We start from the raw sequence: 23,099 nt of genomic DNA, 5'->3' as shown, positions 1-23,099 counted from the left end.
GTGCCAGGGGGTGTTAAACCGTATCAATAAGATACGTTAAACTTTTTATACATATAATAACTTGGCCATCGCACTGCTGAATAATTACACAAGGATCATCGACAACTAATAAAAATAATTAAACGTAATGCTAGCGCGCTAATCGCATGCAGTTTGAGCATTATACATATTTACGATTACGGTACGTTCAAAGTTAAGTGTTACTGATATTTTTTTCATACTTTTTTCGCAGTTCCTCTTAAGGTGCCCGCTTTGGGCCCCCCTCCCCTATATAGTAGTGTACCTATACTAGCCCCGATCCCCCCAACCCCCAATGCAGTGGATTCGTCTAGTAAAAATAATAAAAAAATATTTTGTTCATAAAAGGACTCGGTGTAATACTGGAGTCAGTTATGTAACGCTGCCATACATGACCCAAAATTTTTTTATTAAGCTATGAGCTTCTTCACATCTGATATTTGAGTAATTCTAAGCATTTCTAGCCTGGGAGGCAAAAAGAAGCGTGCGTCTAGTCGGGGAGGGTGGGAGATCTTTAAAAAAAATCTATTATGATCCTGGTGGCTACAAGGGCAAGTTTGGTATCATTTTCGTATAAACCAAAGACGTATAATTCATTGCTGATATTTGTTTTTTTTTCAGTTTCATAGTAATTTTACAAGAAAAACGTAAAAAGGTGAAAAATTTGGTTGGAGATTTTTGCTACGCAGAGCCGAAACTACAAAAGATAGAAAGTTGAAATTTGCACACTAGATTACATTTATAAAGTGTACAAGAGATAAGAAGCGATTTTGAGAAATTCAACCCCTAAGGGGGTTAAAAAGGGGATGAAAGTTTGTATGGGGTTCAAGTTTTATTTTAAGCTAGGAATTTGAAACTTCGTAAAACGATATATTATTAAAATACAAGTAAACTAATTTCAGCGTTTTTGAAAATTCATCCCCTAAGGTGGTGAAAAAGGGGTTAAAAGTTTGTATGGATATCAAAAAAAAATTCGAACGCGGGACTTGAATCTTTGTATTTGGGGATATTATTAAAAGACAGGAAAAGTAATTTCAGCGTTTTGAAAAATTCATCCCCTAACAGGGTTAAAAAGGGGTTGAAAGTTTGAATCCATTACAAATCCGAGTATACGCACATTTCTTATTGCCTCCCAGGCTTGAAATGCTTAGAATTACTCAAGGGACATATGTGATGAAGCTCATAGCTTAATAAAACATTTTTGGGTCAACTTTATAACTGCCTCCGCTATAAGTAAGTAGTTTATTTTGACGTGTAAGGATTAGAACGCACTGTGATTAATTTCTTGCGGTTTCAGTCTAATTTCCAACTTTTACACACTAGGCTCAAGAAGCCACTCTTATATCTCAGATGGACACATTTTACAATTATCTATCTTTTAATTTTATTCAGAACGGTATCCCGCCAGCTTTCGCCGACGCCGAGCTCACGGAGATCTGCCTCCACTCTATCTGCCCAACGGTATTTAGGACGACCAACAGGACGATGCCCAGTTGGTCGACCCAAGTAGGCCCTTTTGACTGCCCGATCTTCAGCCATCCTACAATAAAAGATCAAAGTGGCGTGCTCTTGTGTTGGAGGCCAAGACTCATTTTGGGTCACCGCGCCAACCAAGTAAGTAGTAAGTTAATTTTATTCATAACCTCGTCCCCGCTCAACATAAAGTTTAGTTTGCAAGTCCGATTGTGCAGGTTGTTAACCAGTCAACGGTGTCGAGTCGAGGCACCGACCCGGTCAGTCGCGCGCGCGCGTTCTGATTGGTGGAGCGCGCGGGCGAGTCCAAGTGTCGGGCGCCAGTGTAACGTGGCCTTCAGAGGGCCCACAGGTATACTGTGAACCACGTTCGACGTGTTCCCTCTTTGTCGCAATTGTAAATTCTTACGTAAGTGTGGCAAGGAGGCAACACGTCGAACGTGGTTCGCGGTAGGCCGTCACGTCAGTCCCCGTAGACCAGCGGTTCGCAAACTTTTTTGGACCAGATATACCTATAGAAGAGCTGGTTTTTTTCTTATTATTACAAGTATATTTTCGCGGAACCCCAAGAGAGGCTTTTGAGAGGGTTCCGCGGAACACACTTTGAGAATGGCTGCCGTAGACAACATGCCAATCGCTAACGCTACGTAGCGAACGAAATGTCACACTAATATGGAAGAGCGATAAAGTGACACAAGACAATTCGATGGCGAAGCGCAAGCCTTGGCTAATCGTCACCTTGGCTAGGCCGCCGGATAACCAAGATCGCAATCGGTCGAAACTTAATAATGTACAGAAATAATCACGTAACTTTTCATAGTGATACCGATACATTTTTTCTTTTCGTTTGGCGTTTGTCTATGCACGTTTGTCATCTCGGCGAACCCCCAGTAATAACTATACTTGACTTGAAAATCTTTTCGTAAATACGTACGTTATAGACTGGTACCTAACTGAGAGTTATTATTGTTTTTATTATTAATTTACCTATGCTTCATTTAATACAAAGTTTACTTTGCAAGTCCGATGTGCAGGTTGTTAACCAGTCGATGTGCACGTTGTTCAGTCAACACAGTGTCGAACCACGCGACGTAAGGCACCGACCCGGCTCGGCGTGCGTTCTGATTGGTCGAGCGCGCGGGCGAGTCCAAGTGTCAGGCACCAGTGTGACGTGACCTCCAGGTCAGTAACAAAACTACGCTTGATTTGAGAATCGTTTGTTTTGGTAGATTCTTTACATAGGTAAGTACGTAAGATAGTAAATCCAGGAAATAAGAAGGGAACACAATATATGGCGCGCCGCACGAAACAGTTTTTATCTATTATATCAATTAGTACGTAGTAGTACCTACGGCCAGGCGTGGCTCACTCCGCGATTTCGTCGCTTTGCTACAGGTAGCTAAAAGTACATCCGTTCCACTTCCACAACAATTTTGGGGAAAGCCATAAGCCGCGTGTGGCGCTGACGCCACCTAGCGGCAATATCTGTGCTGATCGTAACAGATGCGTTTTGTTAGAGAGTGAGTCTTCTGTACCTAGTACTATTATTTATTCTGTGCTACGGCGCGATTCGGGAAATGTGCATAGCGCTGCAATAGTGTAAGCGCCATCCGCCATAAGGTACCTTTACCAGTGGAACGTCACATATCTTTACTATTTCATATCTAGTGAATCTCTAATTCATTTCCCCAAACGCGCCGCTACTCTGACAATATATACATCTGTTTAAAAATTTGCTATGCAGATCTTTTGGTTTTATTTACACTGCTAATGGCAAACACGGTAACGATAATACAAGTAAATATAAATGAAAATTAGAGATGTTTTTATTGAGTTGAGAGTGTAGCACTCCTTTCGTTTCGCGTTTTAAAATTCGCCACTCGTTGCGAATTTCCTATTCCTATTTTTCGAAGTTAAAGATAAAATTTATTTCATTGAAAAATATCCAAAAATTAAAACAATCATAATAAGCTTAAATAGTTACTTAAATATTATTAATGTACAATCACAGTGGTTTAGAAAAGTAAATATAAAATAAAAGATCTTGTTATGGTCTTGTTGTATTGTTTTTTCCTCCGTTTTAAATAGCATCTAGATAATATTCATAAGTTACCTACCTATCTGTAGAATATGAACACTGGAATGTAGTGATATTCCCGTAACCCGTATAGTAGTGGACCCTATAATGGACGTGGAACCAGTAATGGGACAAAAAAACATAATTCCTCTAAAATAAGTATTTAAAAGTAGTTTATAAACACTGGCTGTATATTATCATAAATAAGAGTCCTAGAGCTGTTTCAGTTTGAAGTTTTATTAAATTTGGTTGTTTTTTAAGAAATTGGCGTCAACCTAAAAGTTGTCGTGTCACTGAAAAAAAATACCACTACGAATTCTTAACAACTTCGCTAAGAGAGATGAGTTAATTTATTAAATTTTAATTAATTAATACTTGATGAAAACTAGAATGTGTTTTGTTAATTGCATTTACCATGAGATAAGGTATAAGAGATAAGAGATAAGAGATCTTTATACAACACACTATGTTGTGACTCCACAGATGTAAAAAAATAGTGGTATTTGGCCCAATCCCATTATAGGAGCTGTAAAACCGCGTACCTCCTATGATGGGACAAATGACAGAATGATGCTTGCTATGCCATAATTTCATGTTTAAACAATACAGAAATAAAATGTAGTTAAGAATTATGTCCATCAGGAGGTATTCTCGGACTTCGGATAAATTAATATCGTTTTTCCAAACTTTTATTTAACTTGCCCTGTTAGTTAGTGTGGGTCCAATCTTGGTAGCTGAATTTGAGCCACTTTTCGATTTCCGATTCAGTTGAAATTTTGTGTAAGTACGTAATTAAGTATGCAAATCGGATGATAATGCAATATTATGATAACATGGACCTGATCTGACGATGGAGACAGGAGGTGGCCGTGGCAACTTTATCGCATTAAACCCTAACTAATTGTGTTAGGGTATATTAGAATTGTCTCGATGGATCTAATACAATAATAATTGGCTGTGGAAAGAAAAATACATTCAGCGATAAAAGCTTATACCAAAAATTGTTTTATTTTGCCGTAATTTATTCCCCATTTCAATATTTTACACTCATAGAGCAATGTCCATTATAGGGGGCCCATTACTGGATCCACGTCCATTAGCGGGGGCCCATTACTGGAACTTTGGTGTCCATGACTGGAGAAAAAAAGCGTAGTTTTAATTTGTTAAATATGTGGAAACGAATTGCAGTATCTTTGATACAACACGCCTAAAACATGAAAGACGGATAGGACTTTCATCTTTTAACACGCTAAGCGGTAGACCAATTACATGTATAAGGGAAATATCATAAATACTCCAAATTTCCTCTTAAATGTCCCATGACTGGTGCTGTTACTATAGCAATTGCTCGAATCCCAAGCGACAAGTATTTCATATTTGAATCTATATTAGAAGTCACGGAAAAGTCAACCCAGTGAACCAAGCTGCTACAGAAATTTGACCTGGGATCCTGGGGATTTAGACAACTACTTGTATAAATGTAGACAAGTAAAGAATCATCATCATCATCATTTCAGCCGATATACGTCCCACTGCTGAGCACAGGCCTCCTCTCATGCGCGAGAGGGCTTGGGCTATACTCCACACGCTAGCCCAATGCGGATTGGGATTGGGGGGGGGGGAAGTAAAGAATACAAGTAGGCAACTGTTACACTTAGGGCAAATTTGCACCATCCCACTAACCCAGAGTTAAGAGATTAAACCGTTAACCCAGTGTCAAATTGTACTGGTAACCTTGGTAACTCCAGGTTTAACCGGCTACCCCGGGTTAATGGAATGGTGCAAGTGACCATTAGAGGTAGGTACCTACATAGGTACCGCGAAATCTTTTTTTCACCACACCAGCTCGGAAAGGCTTACTTTGCACTTCAAAAACTGATAGCAAAGTTGCATTTTATTCACATGTGATTTTATGTGAGGCAAAGTAGGTAATCAAATGCAAATTTTGAGTTGTTTTCTTATGTTTGCTGGCAGAATTGACTTTTAAATGATGATTTTGGATGATAATTATTTAATAATATTCATTTGGATTTAATTTGGTTTGATATTTTACATTTTATATTTGGTGGCGTGGTGAAAAATTTTATGTTTCATTCGGGGGCAAATTTTGTTTAACCCTCGTGCTTTGAAACCCTCGCAACGCTCAAGTTTCCATTTTTCGAACCACTCTCTGCGCTCGTGGTTCAATTTTGGAATCTTTCGCTTGCTCGGGTATCAATATTAGCACGGGCGGTAAAACAACATTTGTCTTTCTTTTGTGAAAACGTTGCCTTGTAACTGTGACCATACTGTGAATTGTAATAATACTAATAATTATTTAAATTAACGAATATATTCGAGTTAATTATGGACCATATTGATTAGGGGCTTTTGAACTATTTATAGTAATAACTACCTATTATAAAAGTTTGGTGGTTTTACGGTACCTATACAAGGTTAGCAGGTACAATCGCCATTTTCAGTCCCCGGTAAGTTCGGTTCTCCATACAAACGTAATTACGCTGCCATTTCAAAACGACTATATGTGACGTCCCACGGTAAAGGTATCTTATGGCAGTTAGCGCTTACGATATTATTAACGCCGCTCCAATATTATTGCGGCGCTATGCGACGTAAGCTCCGGCCGCCATAAGGTACTTTTTTCCGAGGAAACGTCACATATAGCTAGATTGCTGTAAAACTATGTAGATGTACTTAGGTATATACAATAGAATAAACTATAATAAAATTATATCTGTAATAACTTAGTACATGTAGTTTCAGATACTTACCATAACAATAGATACATCGATTTTAAGTTTTTCATACAAAACTTGTTGTTACTTTCGTTTGTTTTATAAACTGCGCCGCCCAGACTCTAGAGCCAGTAGGATTTGAACCCGTGAGTGACCTCCGGGCTGAAAGCCGGACTCGGCCACGACCCGCTGTTTACCCTTTGTACTCGATCAAATAGGTATTTATTTACATTATGGTTACTCAACCCGCATGTGAAGAGCACGATGTGATCTCGTGAGTAATTTTCAACATCAAGCTGATAAATCATAGGTAAATCTTTGCCATCTTAGGAGGACGTCTTTTAAATTAGTTAGATGCTTCATGTAGGTAGTATATATTAGGTATTATTATTAACTACCTATCTAATACCTAAATATGTAAAAAAAATCTTACCGAAAAGCATCAAAAATACATATGAAGGTACAGTCGCCATCAGTTTTATCGCAGCGGCCAAGGCGCTCACAAATATCTGAACACGCCTCTATTGTCAAGGCGTTAGAGTGCGTGTTCAAACTTTGTGAACACCTTGGCCGCTCCGATATATCTGAGACTGTACCTTAATAGGATACTTTTACTTTTTTTGATGCAAAGGCTTAATGCATTTTCATACTTACGCATCTCACCCCTGGTGCTACGAGTATGCCATGCTAGCCAAAGGGAGGGGAGGAGAATATCCACTAACATCCCCTGCGGCGTCACCCTTTTTGCCGTTAGGGGAGCAGTCATCATGGGATCGCTTGCGGCATTCTATCGGCGATAATTGTCACCTGACAATAACAATTCACCGTACATTATTGCTGGCCCAACAAGTAAACAAGAGTTAAACCAAAGTTAAACATTCTATGGACGCTACGTAGGTAATGTACCTACTGTCCTAACATCAACCCGTAAATGTACAGGACCCCTATTCGACAAGCGACGTTTGACGTATCGTGTTGATCTCCCGTAAAAATCATAAGTTCTCGAATACGTACAATGTCAAAATTTGACATTAACAATCCACAGTTAGGGTGACAAGCAAAGCAAACCGAACCACCCTTAGTTTAGAGTTGAGTTTTGGTTGTACCAAATTATATTATCCACCGTTGATGGAATCAACACTCAGTATGGAATAAAATCATCTGTTGATTTGACGTGGATGCGAAATCTGACAGTTGCACATGTCGAATTTGGCCCCAGAAGATTGTTAGTGTCATGTAGTCATGTCATATGATGGTCATATGTCAAATAGCAATGCTAGCAAGCTTTAGTTTAAGTAGAATATGCAACTGCTATGCTACCTACCTAGCAAACAAATGGTAGACATTCGTTTTTAATGCGCGCCTCGTTGTGTATATTAAAGTAATGTTGTATACCTATTAATTCAGGTTTCCACAGTCTAAATTAGGTAACTATAATCAAGTGTTACACATGTATTTTCGAGATGTTACGTGTCCCAATAAGTACCCTTGAGCACTAGTGGAGTGCAATAGGTACCAATCGGGACCTCTGGCCCGCGTATCGCCCGACCGCGGGGTTATCGCGCGGCTCGCAAACAACATTTCATCTTTAAATTATTAACAAGATTTTTGTCATCCTATAATAAACACGCTAATAAGTCGTAGTTTGTTTATCATGTGGCTGTGCCTGCTTACGATTGTTTATAAGCCAGTTGAATGCAGCTATCCAACTGACGGCGCGAAAGCATTCAATAGTAGGACCAAGCTAGAGTCGGAGGTCTAGATTTGATAGCCGACGCAGTGCAAGTGTTATTTATATGTCATAATCATTATTTCATAGAAGTTTGACGTTTAAAATAACAAATGCACTGCGTGGGCTATCAAATCCGCTGCAGACTGAGTGTGGAGGAGGCTTTTTGAACATGATTGCAATAAATAAATGAAATGAAATGAAAAAATATTTCCCCTCTTAAAAAAAAAGGTGGTATTCCATCTACCCAATATCTTTGTCCAATAAATATTGCGTCTTACATTGTGCTTAATAAATAATAAGAGAGTGACTCTTATTAAGCACAATGTAAGACGCAATACACATTGAACAAAGAAATTGGATAGGTGTAATACCACCCCAGCGTAATTAGTTGGCGCGATGCTGTGGATAGATAGTTCAGTAACAAGACAGAAGAAATGTTTAATTAATCTTTTATTTTCAATCCACTCTCTAAGTTAGCATTCAATCCTACATTATTATATTCGAACCTCTTCCCAAACAGTGAGCTGTACAGCTCGTTGGTACTCTCATCGGTCCACGTGGTACATTTCTCCGGTGCCATGTAGTTAACCAGTTGGTTATGTACCACATACTTAATCTTCCGTCCTTTCGTAGCCTTCGTATCAACTTTCCGTTTCATTTTGCTTCTCATTTGCTGCAGAGCTATCCACTGCCGACTCAGCTGGACCGGGTCCGATATGTCCGCAGATTTACACTCAATAAGCTCTCGGAGTAACTGATGGTAGAAGTCACTATCATCAAATATTTCAGTTATGTATTCATCATCGTCTTTCCTGTCCTTTGTAACTGGATTATCTCCGTTAGCTTCCGTATTTTCTAAATCATTTTGCTTTTTGTATCCAACTATATCGTATTCCGAGCGCTTCAGCTGTGTGCGTTTAACTAATTTACTTCTATCTGACAGGATATAAGATATTTGCTGTAGGATAGTGTTTGTTGGCGTGTTTTTGATGTTAGTAGCGGTAGCCAAACGGGTCTTTTCATTCCACTTTTGGATAGTGGAATCTCTGAATGGTTTAAACACTTTGTGGACTGTGGCCAGTTCGCTTTCATAGTCAGTTAGTTTACGTTTCTTCTGTGGTTGTTCTTTGCTTGTTTTCTTTAGAGATATCTCTTCAACTGGTGTGTTATCTTCTTCTTCTGTGTCTGATGGTATTTCTTCATTGTCAGTGTCGCTAGGTATTTCCTCGTCACTTTCTTCTTTTTTATCAACAGTTTCTGTAGCCTGTTTCTTTGTGGAGAGCGCTTTAGTCTCAGGAAAACCTTTTAATAGCATGCTTTGTAGAGATAAGAACCTGAAAAGAGAATATTTAATCAGTATTTTACATTTAATACTGTAATAGAATTAAACCAAGTAAAGTCTGCAGCAATTTTGATAGCAGATGCAGTGCAAGTGTTATTTGAAACATCAAACTTCTATGAAATTATGACATTTAAATCACACCTTAACTAAGAGTTCTAAATTCAAAACAGAACAACTGCTTCTTGTGTGTCTGGAGGTTAAAGTAGACACATAATCAATACTTACTTATCTAAGACACTAGCAATATTGCTAGTTGCAGCACTGCAGACCTCGGCAAACTCATTATTTTGCCTCAAATCCTTATGAACCTCTGGAAATGGCATCTGGTTGGCTGTGCTCATGCACCGTTGCAGGTGTATCCTCATTTCTAGCAAGCCTTCCCAAACTAATAGCTGGTTTCTCACACAAGCGCCTTTCTTTGCCTCCTCGGAAACATTCTGTTTTTTCATATGCTCAAACTCCTCTTTTACTGGCTCCTCCATTTGACTGATGTCGTAACCTTCTTCATCTTCATCATCGTCAGACTGATCGCTGTCTGTCCCTTTCTGACGCTGAGTAATACTATAGTCGTCACTCTCACCGCCTGAGCTTACATCTGAATCTGATGATTTCTTACCGTTCTGGCTGTCACGTTGTTCAGCATCCGAATCATCGGAATCATCTTGAGTAAATTTACTCGCGAGTGATGCTAGTTTCGACTGAAATCCGCCATCGTCGCCACCTTCAGAGTCGCTATCGACCTCGCTTTCGGAGGTATTTTTATCAAGATCTTTCCTGGTTACCACTTGCCCTTCGTACTTTTTACTTATCTCACTTAGTAAATTAACATTCCTTTTTCGAAAGTCGCTGATAGCGGCGTCGTCCTCGCTCTCAGATGAGCTCAAATCGGCTCGTGAAACGGTATTAGGTTTCGTGCCAAAAACATGGTCGTCTTCTATGTCCGCACGCGGTTTTATCGTTAATGCATCGGCGATTTTGTCTGATAACAACGGTTTCACGTTTTTCTTTGACTTGGGCTTCATTTTATGGTATTTTTTAAGAAATTTCAGTAAAATAAAACTGCACACCACACGTGTTTACGACGTTGACATTTGACGTTTGACGTTTTTGACAACTCTGTGACAACAAATACCTGTGATGTTTGAGTAATAGTTTAAAACGACAGATTTATGTGACAAATGATAAGGTGTATAGGCGATAAGACCGCCTCTTCTTCCTGTACAATTCCTGTATCATTTGTATTGTTTTCTGTAATGAGATGTGCACTAAAGAGTATTTGTATTGTATAGTTAGACCTTTATTAGTCAGTGGGGCTACCGCGAACACCGAAATTCGCAAATTGCGGGGATATTTCTCTGTCACTCTAATTAGGCCGTCATTGGAGTAAAAGAGAAAGATACCCGGAATTTGCGAACTTCGATTTTCGCGATCGATTTTCGCGGTTATAGCCCAGGTCAGCATATCTCTTTTTCGCTCTCACTGATAACTGCGTCCTTAACGGACGCACGCCGGACCATCTTACACAGTGCACGCGGTCGAACAGGCCTCAGACCGGACCAAGGTTGCGGTTCGGTACGCCCGTCTGTTACAGCTTTAATTCCTTACTAGGGTAAAATGCTCTGTAATTGGCACCACAAAGGACCGAAAATCCAGTGTTTCAAAAGTCACTATATACTACTTTCGACTGCATTCTATTTTTCATTAAACAACACACAAAATTTATATAATAGTATGTTGGTGTACCTAGGTAGGCCAGACACAATTTACCGATATTGCAATAAAAATACAAGGTTAAAAATACTAATCTATATTTAATTTCATTTACATTTTAGGTTCTAGTCATAGTAGTTATTTATATTATACAAAAAGCCGGAGGCACATTTTTACTTTTATAAATTCGTGTGATGAACACAAATAATATTCGTGTTGTGAACTTTATACAAAAAATGTCCTTATTTGTTAAATAAACAGAATTGATAACAAAAGCGTTCATACTAGTGAAATTTAATGCGTTGTATATTGAGCAAGGTCGACAATCGACAAGTTCAGTTCTGAAAATTGTTCTATCTATAAATAGGTACATTCTACCACTAGTATTTAATTATATTCTATAATACAAATAAATCCTATCGCTCTAAAATACTGATTGCCTAAGTAGGTAATACCAAAGACATATGTAACTTCGTATAAGATGAATAAAGTCTAAGGAAAAAACCTGCCTCGGAAATCAAGAAAAAGTCATTCTCGGATAGATGCCGCACACACCTTTAGCCTATGCTCGGCTAGATGGCGTGACGACACTGTTTCATATTTAACAATTTTAACACATAGATATCAGTGAATGAACATGGATCAAAATGATATAAACATAATAAAATCATTTATCCATATATACATTTTCTTGATAATTTAATACGTTTTCATTTTGAGTTTTAGTCGTGTGCCGATAGATGGCAGTAAATTTACTGTGACTACAAAATGTACTATGACAGGGCCCCTCTATTCTATACTATCTATCCTTTTTGGTAATACAAAGACCTATTATCGGGCCCTAATCAACTGGCTCTAATGGGTGACTAGGTGAGAAATTAAGATAGTAGGTACTTAATATTGGTGGTCCATTCGTAACGCTTGGGGTGGTATTCCACTTGTTCATTTTATATGTCCAATGTCATTGCGTCTCTCTCTTTAAGCAAAATGTGAGACAAAATAAACATTGAACAACGTAATTGGACCGATGGAATACCAATACTTACGTATTTCTTTTTCTGTAATTTTGTTGTTACACGATGGTTGGTCTCTTAGGGCCCTCCCACATCTAGCGTCTTTCGAGCATCGGCGTCTACAACTCTATGGCCGCTGCTCGACGCAACGTCGACGTAACTGCGCAGCGACGTCATTTTCCATAGCGCTGACCAGACACCGACAGACGCCGACGTTCGAAAGACGCTAGATGTGGGGGGGGGGCTTAATAAGTAGGTATGATAAGAAAAACTGAATTCGGATGACTATTGATTTGAATCCACCTGAACTAAAGCATAATTTTATTTTTGCTTAATCAACGCACTATCAAGCTAATAAGGAAATAATGGCGCCAAGTTATCTTAGTAAGGGTAGTATTCCACCTGTCCAATGTGTATTTTTTCTCACATTTTGCTTAATGAGAGAGTGAGACGCAATGACATTGGAACGATATGTTAGACAGATGGAATACCACCCTAAGTAATATAATGTCTTCAAAATGCTTTTAACCTTTTCGAGGCCGTGTCAAACACAAAAGCTGAGCGGCTACCGCGAAAACCGAAATTCGCAAATTGCGGGGATCTTTCTCTTTTACTCCAATGAAGGCGTAATTAGAGTGACAGAGAAAAATCCCTGCAATTGATGATTTTGGTATTGGCGGTAGACTAGTAGCCCTGTCTCTCGGACGCCACGTCACCGAAGTGTCAAAGCTGAAATTGAACTTTATGCACATGCACGTAGGACTATGTTGCTCTGTGGTCTGTGACCGATTAATCCGTCTTTGGCGTTGGACCTGCGGTGCGGGTATATCGGTCATTGGTGCCCAAAAGGTTAAGTCTCACAATGTTTCCATAATCATACGCATCTGTTCCTTGACATGCGCCTCCATATAAGCGAAATCTGTGAGTGCCTCTTCGATCATCTCGACGAGGATCATAGGCCATTGCAGTTCTAAAGCTCGCAAACGCTGCGCCGCGCCACAAGCCAGCTCTATGGCGTGGGATAGCTGACCCCGCCCGCGCACTCGCCAACTCATGTCCTCCTTTAAGCAAAAAGAAAATGTTGTGGGGCAGACCGTCTAAAATGAAGTCCTCTACAAGTACTTTCGTCGCTTTTAACTCCTGCGTTAACATACTTGCTCCACATAAAGAAAGGTAGATAGTTGGTACAGCAGAAAGAGTGAAACTCTTCCTTTCTGACTGTGTCTAAAGCGACGTACATAATACAGATACACGAATTCTAGCCCTATGTCATGACGGTCCTACCCGCAATAAATGTTTTATACTGGTTTTATCCACCATAACCTTACTAAGAACAGTTAAGACTGCATCGAGCAAAATCAGCGAAAAAGGCAGTCACCGTTTAGTCGCTAGCGTTCACATCTCTTGATAAAAAAAATTATAATAAATGTCATTATTATCCCAAAGAGTGTGTTTACAACGAATCACCCTTGAAAATCTGAAATATTTTACAATATAATAAATACACTTATGCAAAGTTGTACCTAAAACGAGATGAACGAGTGTCAGCGTTTAGTAAAATTTGTATGAAAAAATCGATGCTCATGCTATAAAATCGAGTGATTTCGAAAGCCAGATAACTGGACTACAACGAATCAGGCTTTTCCTATTTTTCCTCTTAAAGGCTACAGAGAAATTCAATCGTAAACGTAAACTTTCGTAAAATTTCCATACATCCGCCATATCTGTCAAATTCTCCTTTCAATCAGATGCCCGCTGGGCTTGGTTCAAAGCGGACGCGTACCAGGCCGCGTAGCCAAGATGCCGATCGCTTACGCTCCGTAGCGATCGAAACGCAACTGTCACTGTCGCACTAATATAGAAGTGTGATAGAGAGACATAATGGTTTTCGTTGTCGAAGCGATAGCGATTGTAACCTTGGCTAGGCCGGCAGGATCTCCCAGTTTGACAGTTTGAAATTCATATCCGTATACGAATGATGATACCAGTGAAAAACTGTGTTCAAAATAAATAGGGTAAATAAATAACGTCACACGGAGATCTAGAGTCATAAAAATTTCGACATCTTTTTATTCACAAGTCATAATACTTAAAAAATATAACAAATTATTTAATAAAATATATGAATACAACCAAATCAGTGTAATTAGCTTCTTCCTAATTCACTTAAAATGAAAAAAGTTTGAAGATTTGTTATTTCTTATTGGAATAAATTTTCATTGTGCTGGTATTCATGTTACGTCATTTTAAAAACATATATGACATAATGTCAATATATTAGATAAACAATTTATCAACAAAATTCTTCACATTTTAGCCTAAGCAATATAAATTATTAAAATTTTATTTATAAAGACGGAGCAATGTTGTTCACATAATTTCAGCAATAAAATTCTTAGTTTCAACTAGTTCTGTTGCTATTCTAAGAGCTATCACGAGCTCTGAAAGTTAATTCAATGATATATCATCAAGAAATTGAAATCAAGACTCGACCTGCAGTCTCAGCGAGTTTTTGTGGCTATATTATCAGTTGAAAGAACGATATTTAAAGCCAATACCAGCAGTGGTCTGTTTTACGAGTACCTATATTGGTTTCATGTGACGATGTTTATATAAATGTATCTATCAAACAACAACGTGCTTTTATTTCATTGATATTCGGCGCAAAACGATAACTCAGTAACGAAATAAAATTATGAGAAATGCTTATGGTTTTTTTCAGTGAACGTTTATATTTATGAGGTCTTTTATAGGTAAGGTCTTATGTCTTATCAGCGTGGCTTTGGCCTTTGGACATTTTTGTAATGCTTTGTAATAAGATAGGTGAGGTATCTACTTATATCCCTAATTGTAATAACCTTTTTTGAAATGAATTACAATTTAATTATTTAAATATAAAAGTGGTCCACAATAATATACATCCGTTCGGTCCGCTAAAATAATATAAGTGCCCTTCATAATATTAAGTAGGTATATTTAAGATTAACAATCAGTAAACATCATTAATTACAAATTGGGTGAGATATTTCCGACATAAAACCTAAAGGTAAAAGTACAATTTGCTAAGTAAACTGTCAATCTACATTAATTATTATAATAGATAGACACTTATAGGTCAGCTTACTGAAGATTATGAACAACATATAGGTACTTTCTAAATAAAATACAATTTGTTTTTCCATGACTCATGTAGGCCTTATTTTACTAGACCATTTAAATTAAAGATGAAATTAATTCATGATAAAAGGTAATAAGGCCCGGTAATATTCTCTGTTATTCTTGAACTTGTACTATGACTCAGACACTGACACTGACAGTGCAAGTAACAAGGCCCGGTTCCGAACCAACATGGTATGGTTTTTTTATAAAACGTGTATTTTTCAAAAGCGCCGGAATATTATTATAACTATTTTGGTATATGAAGAAACATGAACAAATGAGAAATCTATATTGAATTGAATTGGTAATAATATCCTGATTATTTATAAAACTATTTCAGTTAAAATAAAGGTGGGCCTTATATGCCTCACCTAACCCTATTCGTTCACATTTAGATCCTATAGCTATATTTGGTCACTTTGGCCGTCACTATCTATTTGATACCGATTGTACTAACAATTAAAAGTACAGCTCATATGTACTTTTTCCTGTACTGAAACTTATAAGGTATGCCCACCAAATACGCTCATAAGAACGATATATTCGATAGATATAGGCTATGAACTATCTAATGATATACAGGGTGTAATCGTTAAGTGTAGCCAGGCTATAATTCCGTTAATATAACAGATATCAGAAAACTTCAAATTGATATCGAAAGTGCGTTACCCAATGAGTAAAATTACATTAATAACTTTTTTTAAATAAAAACAGAAATATCCCAGACATTAACTCTACTCTAAGACATTAACTCACAAACCCTCCCATACATTTAGTACGACGACTCACCCTTCAAAGAACGTTGGTGTCGTAAGAGATAAAACTGCTTGAGATTCATTATTTGCGATGATAAACTGTAATAAAATAATAAAACTACCGTTTATGAAATAATAGATTTATTATTTCATAAACGGTAGTTTTATTATTTTATTACAGTGAGGGGTGAGTCGTCGTACTAAATGTATGGGAGGGTTTGACGTTAATGTTTGGGATATTTCTGCTTTTATTTAAAAAAGTTATTAGGAATCATCCATTAATTACGTCACATTAATTTCTAGGTTTTTTGACCCCTCCCCCCCTCCTTGTCACACTTGGTCACATTATGCAACTCCCTCCCCACCTGGTGTGACGTCACATTTTAGGTAATTTTGTTTTCAACGAAATGGGCAGTACTAACTCGGCATTATTTAAAAAAAAAATATTTTTGGTAAAATAAATATATATAATTTTATAACACAAAACCAATTAGGAACGAAAATTACCTACATACTTCCAAAAACTCATTATTTAAATGTACTGCGAATAAAAAAATATAAATTAATTTTCGGTTACTGATGAATAGTGATGAAGTTAAAGTGACGTCACAGTGTTTGTGACTCCCCCTCCCCATGTCACAACATGTCACATTTTCTTGACCCCCTCCCCCCCCAAACGTGTGACGTAATTAATGGATGACCCCTTAATGTAATTTTACTCATTGGGTAACGCACTTTCGATAACAATTTGAAGTTTTCTGATATATGTTATATTTACGAAATTATAGCCTGGCTACACTTAACGATTACGCCCTGTATAAGTTACTTCGGGACGCGTCATGGTCATGGCCCAGAACCCATACTATCCGGGACACAGTTCTTTAATATTATGTGGGGCTAAAAAGGCCCTCTGTCAGTGCAGGTGACAAGGCCCGGTCCCGGGCCTTATTGAACGTATGAGATGGAATAGTAAATTTAAATATTTTAATATAGGTAATTATGAGTTTTTTGATTTCCCGATAAGTTTTAAGTAAGCATCACTTACTGACTTACAAAAGTATAAGCGTAGTACCTGCATTCTATTAGATGTTTTTAAAGCCTTATTATCAATAGAGCTTTAAAAATTAAGTTTTAAGTAAAATATAATAAGCGTGTTTAGTTGTAAAAAATATGTTACAAGACCTATATATAACTAATGAAGGGATAATTTTAGATATAAGTAGTTCACTTCGAGTAGGTAAAATAGACGATTTCTTATATCTTTAATAATAAAACTCCTAGTTTTAATTTGGTCTATGTCTACAAACCGCATACCTACCATCGCACACCACCACACTGTTAACTGACAGTTCGTAAACCTAATTACAAAAGGCATAAGGTCTACCGATGGACAGTTAAGAGCGTCGCCGTTTGTACCTATCTTAATACAAAAGTCAACAACGAAAATAAATAATTACCTAATACGTCACATACCTATGACATGACATGAACAAACAAGGAAAGCTATATATAAAAAGTGTTTTTTCTCTGTCTTCTCACAAAGGAAAGTTTGACAGTTTTAATTCCTCAAAGGAGGTCAGTAGTTAACACTAAACTCGAAACAGCACCTTTAAAAAAACATCAGGGGTCACTGACCTGTCCCAGTAAATTGAGGTAGTGTGCGTGAGCTGCGTTTGTGCGTGAAATGGGGTAATTTGACAGAATCTGAAAATTTACCCTCCTCTACGCCCTCTTAAGAACTCAACGGTCGTCTGGACTAATCCATCTTCAAGATAAGACCTCCAACTGTTACTCGTAAGCTCGAATTTTAAACCGATTACGGTGAAACGAAAAGGAAGGATTATGATTTTAACTGTCTAATGAAAAGATACTTGCTTGATAAGTCTTCATGGCGCGGTTATCGTAAATTAGACTACAGTTTTAACCGAGTGCATGATTACCTGTGAAACATGTCCTTTCTTAAATTGCAGCGCTTCTTTAGCAATGACATCCCGTAAGGCCGGATCCGCGGCCCTCAACCATGCCTTGGCACTGACGGTGCTGTTCCCACTCCTTCCCAATCGCGCTAACAGCGGCTGAAGAGGGGCATCAGGTAGCGCTCGCAACACTAAGTCACTGAGACCGTTGTACGTCATGTTGGCTTCCTTAATTTCTTCTTCTGTCACCTGCTTGTAATTTATTGTATTATTTAAAGGTATTATCATACAAACAGCAACCGTCCTAACTTATATCGGTGGACCTTATAACAAAAGACATATGTGACGTTATCTATGAAAAGGGACCTTATTGTCGATGGCGCTTACGCCATTATTAACGATGCTCCAATATAAATACAATGCCGCGCGACGCTGTGCGGCGTAAGCGCCATCGACAATAAGGTCCCTTTTCATAGATAATGCCCCATATTATGTACGGTTAACAGTGTGGGCGATGGTAAAACACATTCCTGTTCTGTCAGTTTGGAGGGAACGCTTGGAACACAATTTAACAATAGATATTACAATTTAACAATAGGATAAAAAGTCGGGTGTTAAATTAAAAGGGTGTGCTAAAATTCCAGTCACAATTATCTCGTAATATTAACAAACAAAATTAATCACAAGTCAAAAATGTCAGACTAAAGGAACTTAGGACTTCAATGGATTGGCTAATCTAGACTTCTAAAGCTATGCGAATGATCGCGAGGAGAATCGAGTCAGTCTGAGATTAGGGTATAATATTCAGATAAAAACCATAATGACTCACAAGTTGTTGTACTAGAAGACCAAATTAATGACAATATGAAAATTACCGGTTCGTCGTTGATTTCCTTCAATCCCCAATGGCCAAGCCTGTAAATGGCGTACTCTCGCCATATCTTTGCGTGTATGGGGTTGCCTTCTGGCAACACCGTCAGCCCGGTGAGTCCCCGCAACTCGGCCAAGGCATGCAGTTGTCCGAGCCACTGCAGACCTGTCGCACGGACTGATATGTGTGTCACGTTTGGGAACCTGAAGTTAGGCAGAAAATGATAAAACTGGTGAGAGTATTTCTACATCGTGGTCACATTGGAAACAGTTAATGACACAGTGTAATGAGTTTGCAAGTGATAAGTAAAACGGTAGAGCTTCTCCAATAATTAAACACTTTCGACTTATTTCAGAGCGACATCACTCCAAATATTGAGATATGGCTGGAAAAAGGAGAGATGAGTATATTTCTGCATACTAAGTACAAAAAATTCGCTGTGGTGCCCGCTTCTCATCAATCCAGTCGTATATGCTTGTGTAAAGTTATCCACCGCCGCAGTATAACAAAATTTAACACAATTTAATTAAATGGCCTTACTTCGTTTTTAATTCCGGGAGAGACTGTGATACAGCGTTGAAGTGGACGTAATGGAAGGCGGCACGAGTCACTGTCCTCGCTCGCTCCCAGTCCCAATCCCTCGCCAGTCGACGGACTGCACCAGCACCCCAGGCGCTCACCACTCCGTCACCCACTTCCACTAGGTAATCCACTCCTGAAAGTTTAACGTAGTAACGTAGGTTTTTAATAAATATTTAAATTCAATGCAGCAACAGGAAATAAATATAGTTTTCGTTGCACCTTTGATTGTAAATTGTAATATAATATCTTATATCACCATGTTATCTTATCTGGCTCTCGAAAGGAGGTTATTTCAAAAGCCACCTCGATGCAATACCAAAAATGTAGAATAGCCTCGTCATTTCTCTAAGTTTTCCAATTTTCTACATTTTCCTGTACGTACTACTTTTCTATTATAAGTACTGACCTTGTTCCCTAATATCTTTAGATGCTGGCATCGGCTTCGGCACTGGTTCAGACGATTTTAAAATGGCCAAACTCTTTCCCGATTTTGCCCGAGCAGTTGATGCCCGATTGCCCGAAGCAGATGACGCTCGTTCACTTCTCCTCGCCATCGTTGCACTTCTGACTGTTCTATTACTTAGCCTGCTATTAACAGATCCCTCACGCCTTAGAATCCTACTATTCTGATCACTTCCTGACGTCGAAGACTGAATTGAACCGACATTTGTACTGCTCGAAATGTTACTAGCGTTTTCACACATGTCCGAATTTTTGGCTTTGATTCTCCGGCTTTCAGGATCACACACAGATTTAGATCGCATTGTTCCAAAATTTGCTCTACGTCGAACCGCTGTAGGAATTCTTTTAATTTGTCTTTTATTACCATCGTCGTCACTATCTGTAGATGATGTAGGTAGTGAACTAAACGAAGAATCGATGACGGGATCAACACTAGATATACTTTCCCATCTTTTCAGAACTGGTTCTGTCCCATCGGTAAGCCTTACGTTTTCTAAAGATGATATAACGGGTAGAAGTATTGGTGGAAGCCTCAAGTCACTGCTCGTTGAAGTTGAATGAGACGCATCGGTCTCTTGAGAGGCACTTCTGTCTGAGAAATTAACACGTTTCTCAGGGGCTTTCTTTGCAGTTGAACTTCTTTGTAACTTGCGCATAGGCGATGGTGATTTTGGTGGATCAGAACTTGGCTTCGTATTTGTTTCATTAGTATTCTTAGAATCGGAGTCCTCATTTTCTCCTTGTGGTAACAGCACTACAACATCCGGTAATGCCGCCATAACGGTTCGTGTACTTTCGTTTTGTGGAACTATCGCTGCTGATGCTTCTAGCACAAATTCTTTTTCTAAATCTACATTTTTTCTCGGACTAGTAACATTGTTAAAGCATTTATTTTCCGACCTGAAAATAAACAAAATAATTTTCGGTACCTGCTTTTACTGATATTATAGTTTGATAAAATTTCCCACAACCGATATGCAGTAGCGAGCAGATAAGACTAACCGCTAATGATAAATTAATGACACCCGCGTGCACGCAAAGGTGTTTTTGATCCGTTAATGAATGTGATATTAATAGTGCCATGGAAATTATCGACCAAACCTGAGCAGTTCCCAGTTGGTTCGTGCATTGTTGATAATTTGATCACGCCTCGCAGCCTGCTGGGCCGAGCCGCCAAGAGCGCAGTAGGCAGCATGAGCGGCCTCCTTGTTGCTTCTCCAAGCCATTGCTGCTCTCCGTACCTAATTTTACAGACATTATATTACCGATTTTAATACAATCAACTTCATGCATTCCTTTATTTCGTTGAACATAAATGTACCACAGGGTCCTAGCTAAATTGGTGGTTCAATACTTACGCTGTAGAATTTCCAATTTAGTAAGAACCCCGTGGCATAACAATCCCCGTGTGGTGACTGTACAATACAATCTGGTATAATGTTAGACTTACCTGCTCAGTAACGTGCATGTTGGTTAAAGTTAAAAGATTCGGAAGATAAGATACGAGGAAGGGTGTGCAATCGCCACCTAGAGCTACTGGATTCCCATCTAAAGATACTTCAATTAGAGTCGTCGTTTCTGCTAATGTTGAAACGTCTTCAACACTGAAATATAAATAGGTGTTGCTGATTAATTTCATCTTCCTCGCGTTATCCCGGCATTTTGCCTTGCTAAGGCTCATGGGAGACTGGGGTCCGCTTGACAACTAACTAAGTAGCTAATAACGAATGTTACTGATTAATGAACAGCAAATTTAAATACTTACTTAAACCAAAAAGCTACAGTTTATTTACCTTTGTAAATCATTGTTCCCAAGATAAAGCTTTTGCAGTTGTGGCGTGTTTTGAAATCCTAAAAGCTTTCTCAGTCGATTCCTTTTCAAATTGAGTTCTCGAAGAGAGACTAAACCCTGAAGATCAGTCTGCCCAATACATTTTATTTGGTTCCCAGCCAGATTGAGTACTTTAAGCTCGGACAAGTTCGATAGCCCATTTACTCTACTTATTCTATTTCCGTGTAAATCTAAAACTTCTAATTTTACGAGATTAACTAGACCTTCTATCCTTTTTATCCTGAAAGTAATAACAGTTTACCTATATAAAGTTGAAAATTTTAATAAAAACTACTTGTATGTATATAACTTATTTATACTAGCGAGTTCGTAGTGTTCGTACCTGTTTTTCCCCATGAGCAGAACCCTTAAACTAAAAAGTCTTTCCAAGGAAGTTATCTTGTCGATCTGATTATCATATACGTCAAGGAACACCAGTTTCCCTAGATCTAAAGGAGCTAAACCCGATAAGCTATTGATGAGGTTGTGCTGCAAAGACAGAAGCCTTAGCCCCGGCTCGCCAACTATATGTGGGATAGAAGATAAGCCCCGTCTGAAAACAGAAGTTTAATTTTGATCCTTTTGAGTGCCAAAAACGTCAGGTGGTTAGTATAATATAAGCCTTCATGCAATTCAATAAAATTTATGCGTTCAAAAAGTAAAAAGGAACTCAGTAAGTACCTACACTTGCTGAAGCTAGAATTTCTAGTGAAAGCTAGATGTTCGTGATTTTAAAACGTAAGGAGGGCATAAGGTACAACATGGCGTGCCATATCTAGATAAAATTTACTAGTAAATAACATTTAGTTTTCATGTCAATAATAGGTTGGTTTATCCAACGAATATGTCAAACAAAACGATAATCAAATTAATATTTAAACCATTTTGTGATTTTTGTATTCAGAGACCTTATCAGTTCCATATACGTTTTATGTACCATGTTTGTACCATTCTTTACGATAATTCCTAAATTAGTTAGATTAACCTAACACTTTATTAAGCTGTCGCGTTTTGTACAACAATGAAACTATATCGGGGAACCAACCTATCAAGAGTTATTCTATCAGGTAGTCTATCTTTTTCCTGTGGCGTCCGTGAGAGCTGAACCTTTCCTTCTCCAATAGCTTGCAGATCGATCGAGTCATCCCTGCTGTCGTCTTTGGTAATGCCATCACCGCTGCAATCAAAATATTTTACTTTGTCATTCTCAATTTATCACCCTGCACACATATCCTAGGTCCTAGGTTAGGGTTGCCATAAGTGTGGGGGCTCAGACCGGGACATTTAAAGAAAACTGGCCAAGTGCGAGTCGGATTCGCGTACCAAGGTTTCCGTACATTACCCCATTTTTAACAATGTATTTTTTATATGTGAAACGCGACTGAATTGCCTTTAAAAACCCGTAGGGGTTAGATCAAAAACT

The 23,099-nt window shown here is 38.3% G+C and overlaps 2 protein-coding genes across 3 annotated transcripts in view; both read right to left on the bottom strand.

Moving 5' to 3' along the window:
• Positions 1-8,468: 8,468 nt before the first annotated feature.
• On the bottom strand, positions 8,469-10,459 carry LOC134671740 (protein AATF). The gene is made up of 2 exons (XM_063529564.1): positions 9,603-10,459; positions 8,469-9,369 (listed from the first exon to the last, which is right to left on the bottom strand). Exons 1-2 carry the CDS (start codon positions 10,397-10,399, stop codon positions 8,478-8,480), a joined length of 1,689 nt encoding a protein of 562 aa, XP_063385634.1. The 5' UTR covers positions 10,400-10,459; the 3' UTR covers positions 8,469-8,477.
• A 1,928-nt stretch (positions 10,460-12,387) lies between these two features.
• Positions 12,388-23,099, bottom strand: part of LOC134671755 (leucine-rich repeat-containing protein 49) — a 28,394-nt gene continuing 17,682 nt past the window's right edge. The window contains exons 3-12 of one of the 2 annotated variants that reach the window (XM_063529578.1): positions 22,722-22,853; positions 22,020-22,229; positions 21,639-21,917; positions 21,296-21,449; positions 20,947-21,086; positions 19,790-20,745; positions 19,342-19,513; positions 18,806-19,004; positions 17,955-18,182; positions 12,388-13,161 (exon numbers count right to left, since the gene is read on the bottom strand). In XM_063529578.1, coding sequence (XP_063385648.1) covers positions 12,958-13,161; positions 17,955-18,182; positions 18,806-19,004; positions 19,342-19,513; positions 19,790-20,745; positions 20,947-21,086; positions 21,296-21,449; positions 21,639-21,917; positions 22,020-22,229; positions 22,722-22,853 — 2,674 coding nt within the window. In that variant the 3' untranslated portion in view covers positions 12,388-12,957. The remainder of the gene's footprint in view (positions 13,162-17,954; positions 18,183-18,805; positions 19,005-19,341; positions 19,514-19,789; positions 20,746-20,946; positions 21,087-21,295; positions 21,450-21,638; positions 21,918-22,019; positions 22,230-22,721; positions 22,854-23,099) is intronic. The other variant, XM_063529579.1, reaches the window with a different exon arrangement.

This window comes from Cydia fagiglandana, chromosome 16 (assembly GCF_963556715.1).
Source record: "Cydia fagiglandana chromosome 16, ilCydFagi1.1, whole genome shotgun sequence".
Taxonomy (NCBI): Eukaryota; Metazoa; Arthropoda; class Insecta; order Lepidoptera; family Tortricidae; genus Cydia; species Cydia fagiglandana.
The sequence above is the reverse complement of the archived record's forward strand: the minus strand, read 5'-3'. Positions and strand labels throughout refer to the sequence as shown.

What these genes read in the sequence shown, in the direction of transcription:
- LOC134671740 (XM_063529564.1), bottom strand. Translation starts at nt 10,399, where the DNA reads ATGAAGCCCAAGTCAAAGAAAAACGTGAAACCGTTGTTATCAGACAAA. An exon ending in ATTGCTAGTGTCTTAGATAA is followed by an intron (nt 9,370 to 9,602) that starts GTAAGTATTGAT and finishes TTCTCTTTTCAG; the next exon opens with GTTCTTATCTCTACAAAGCA.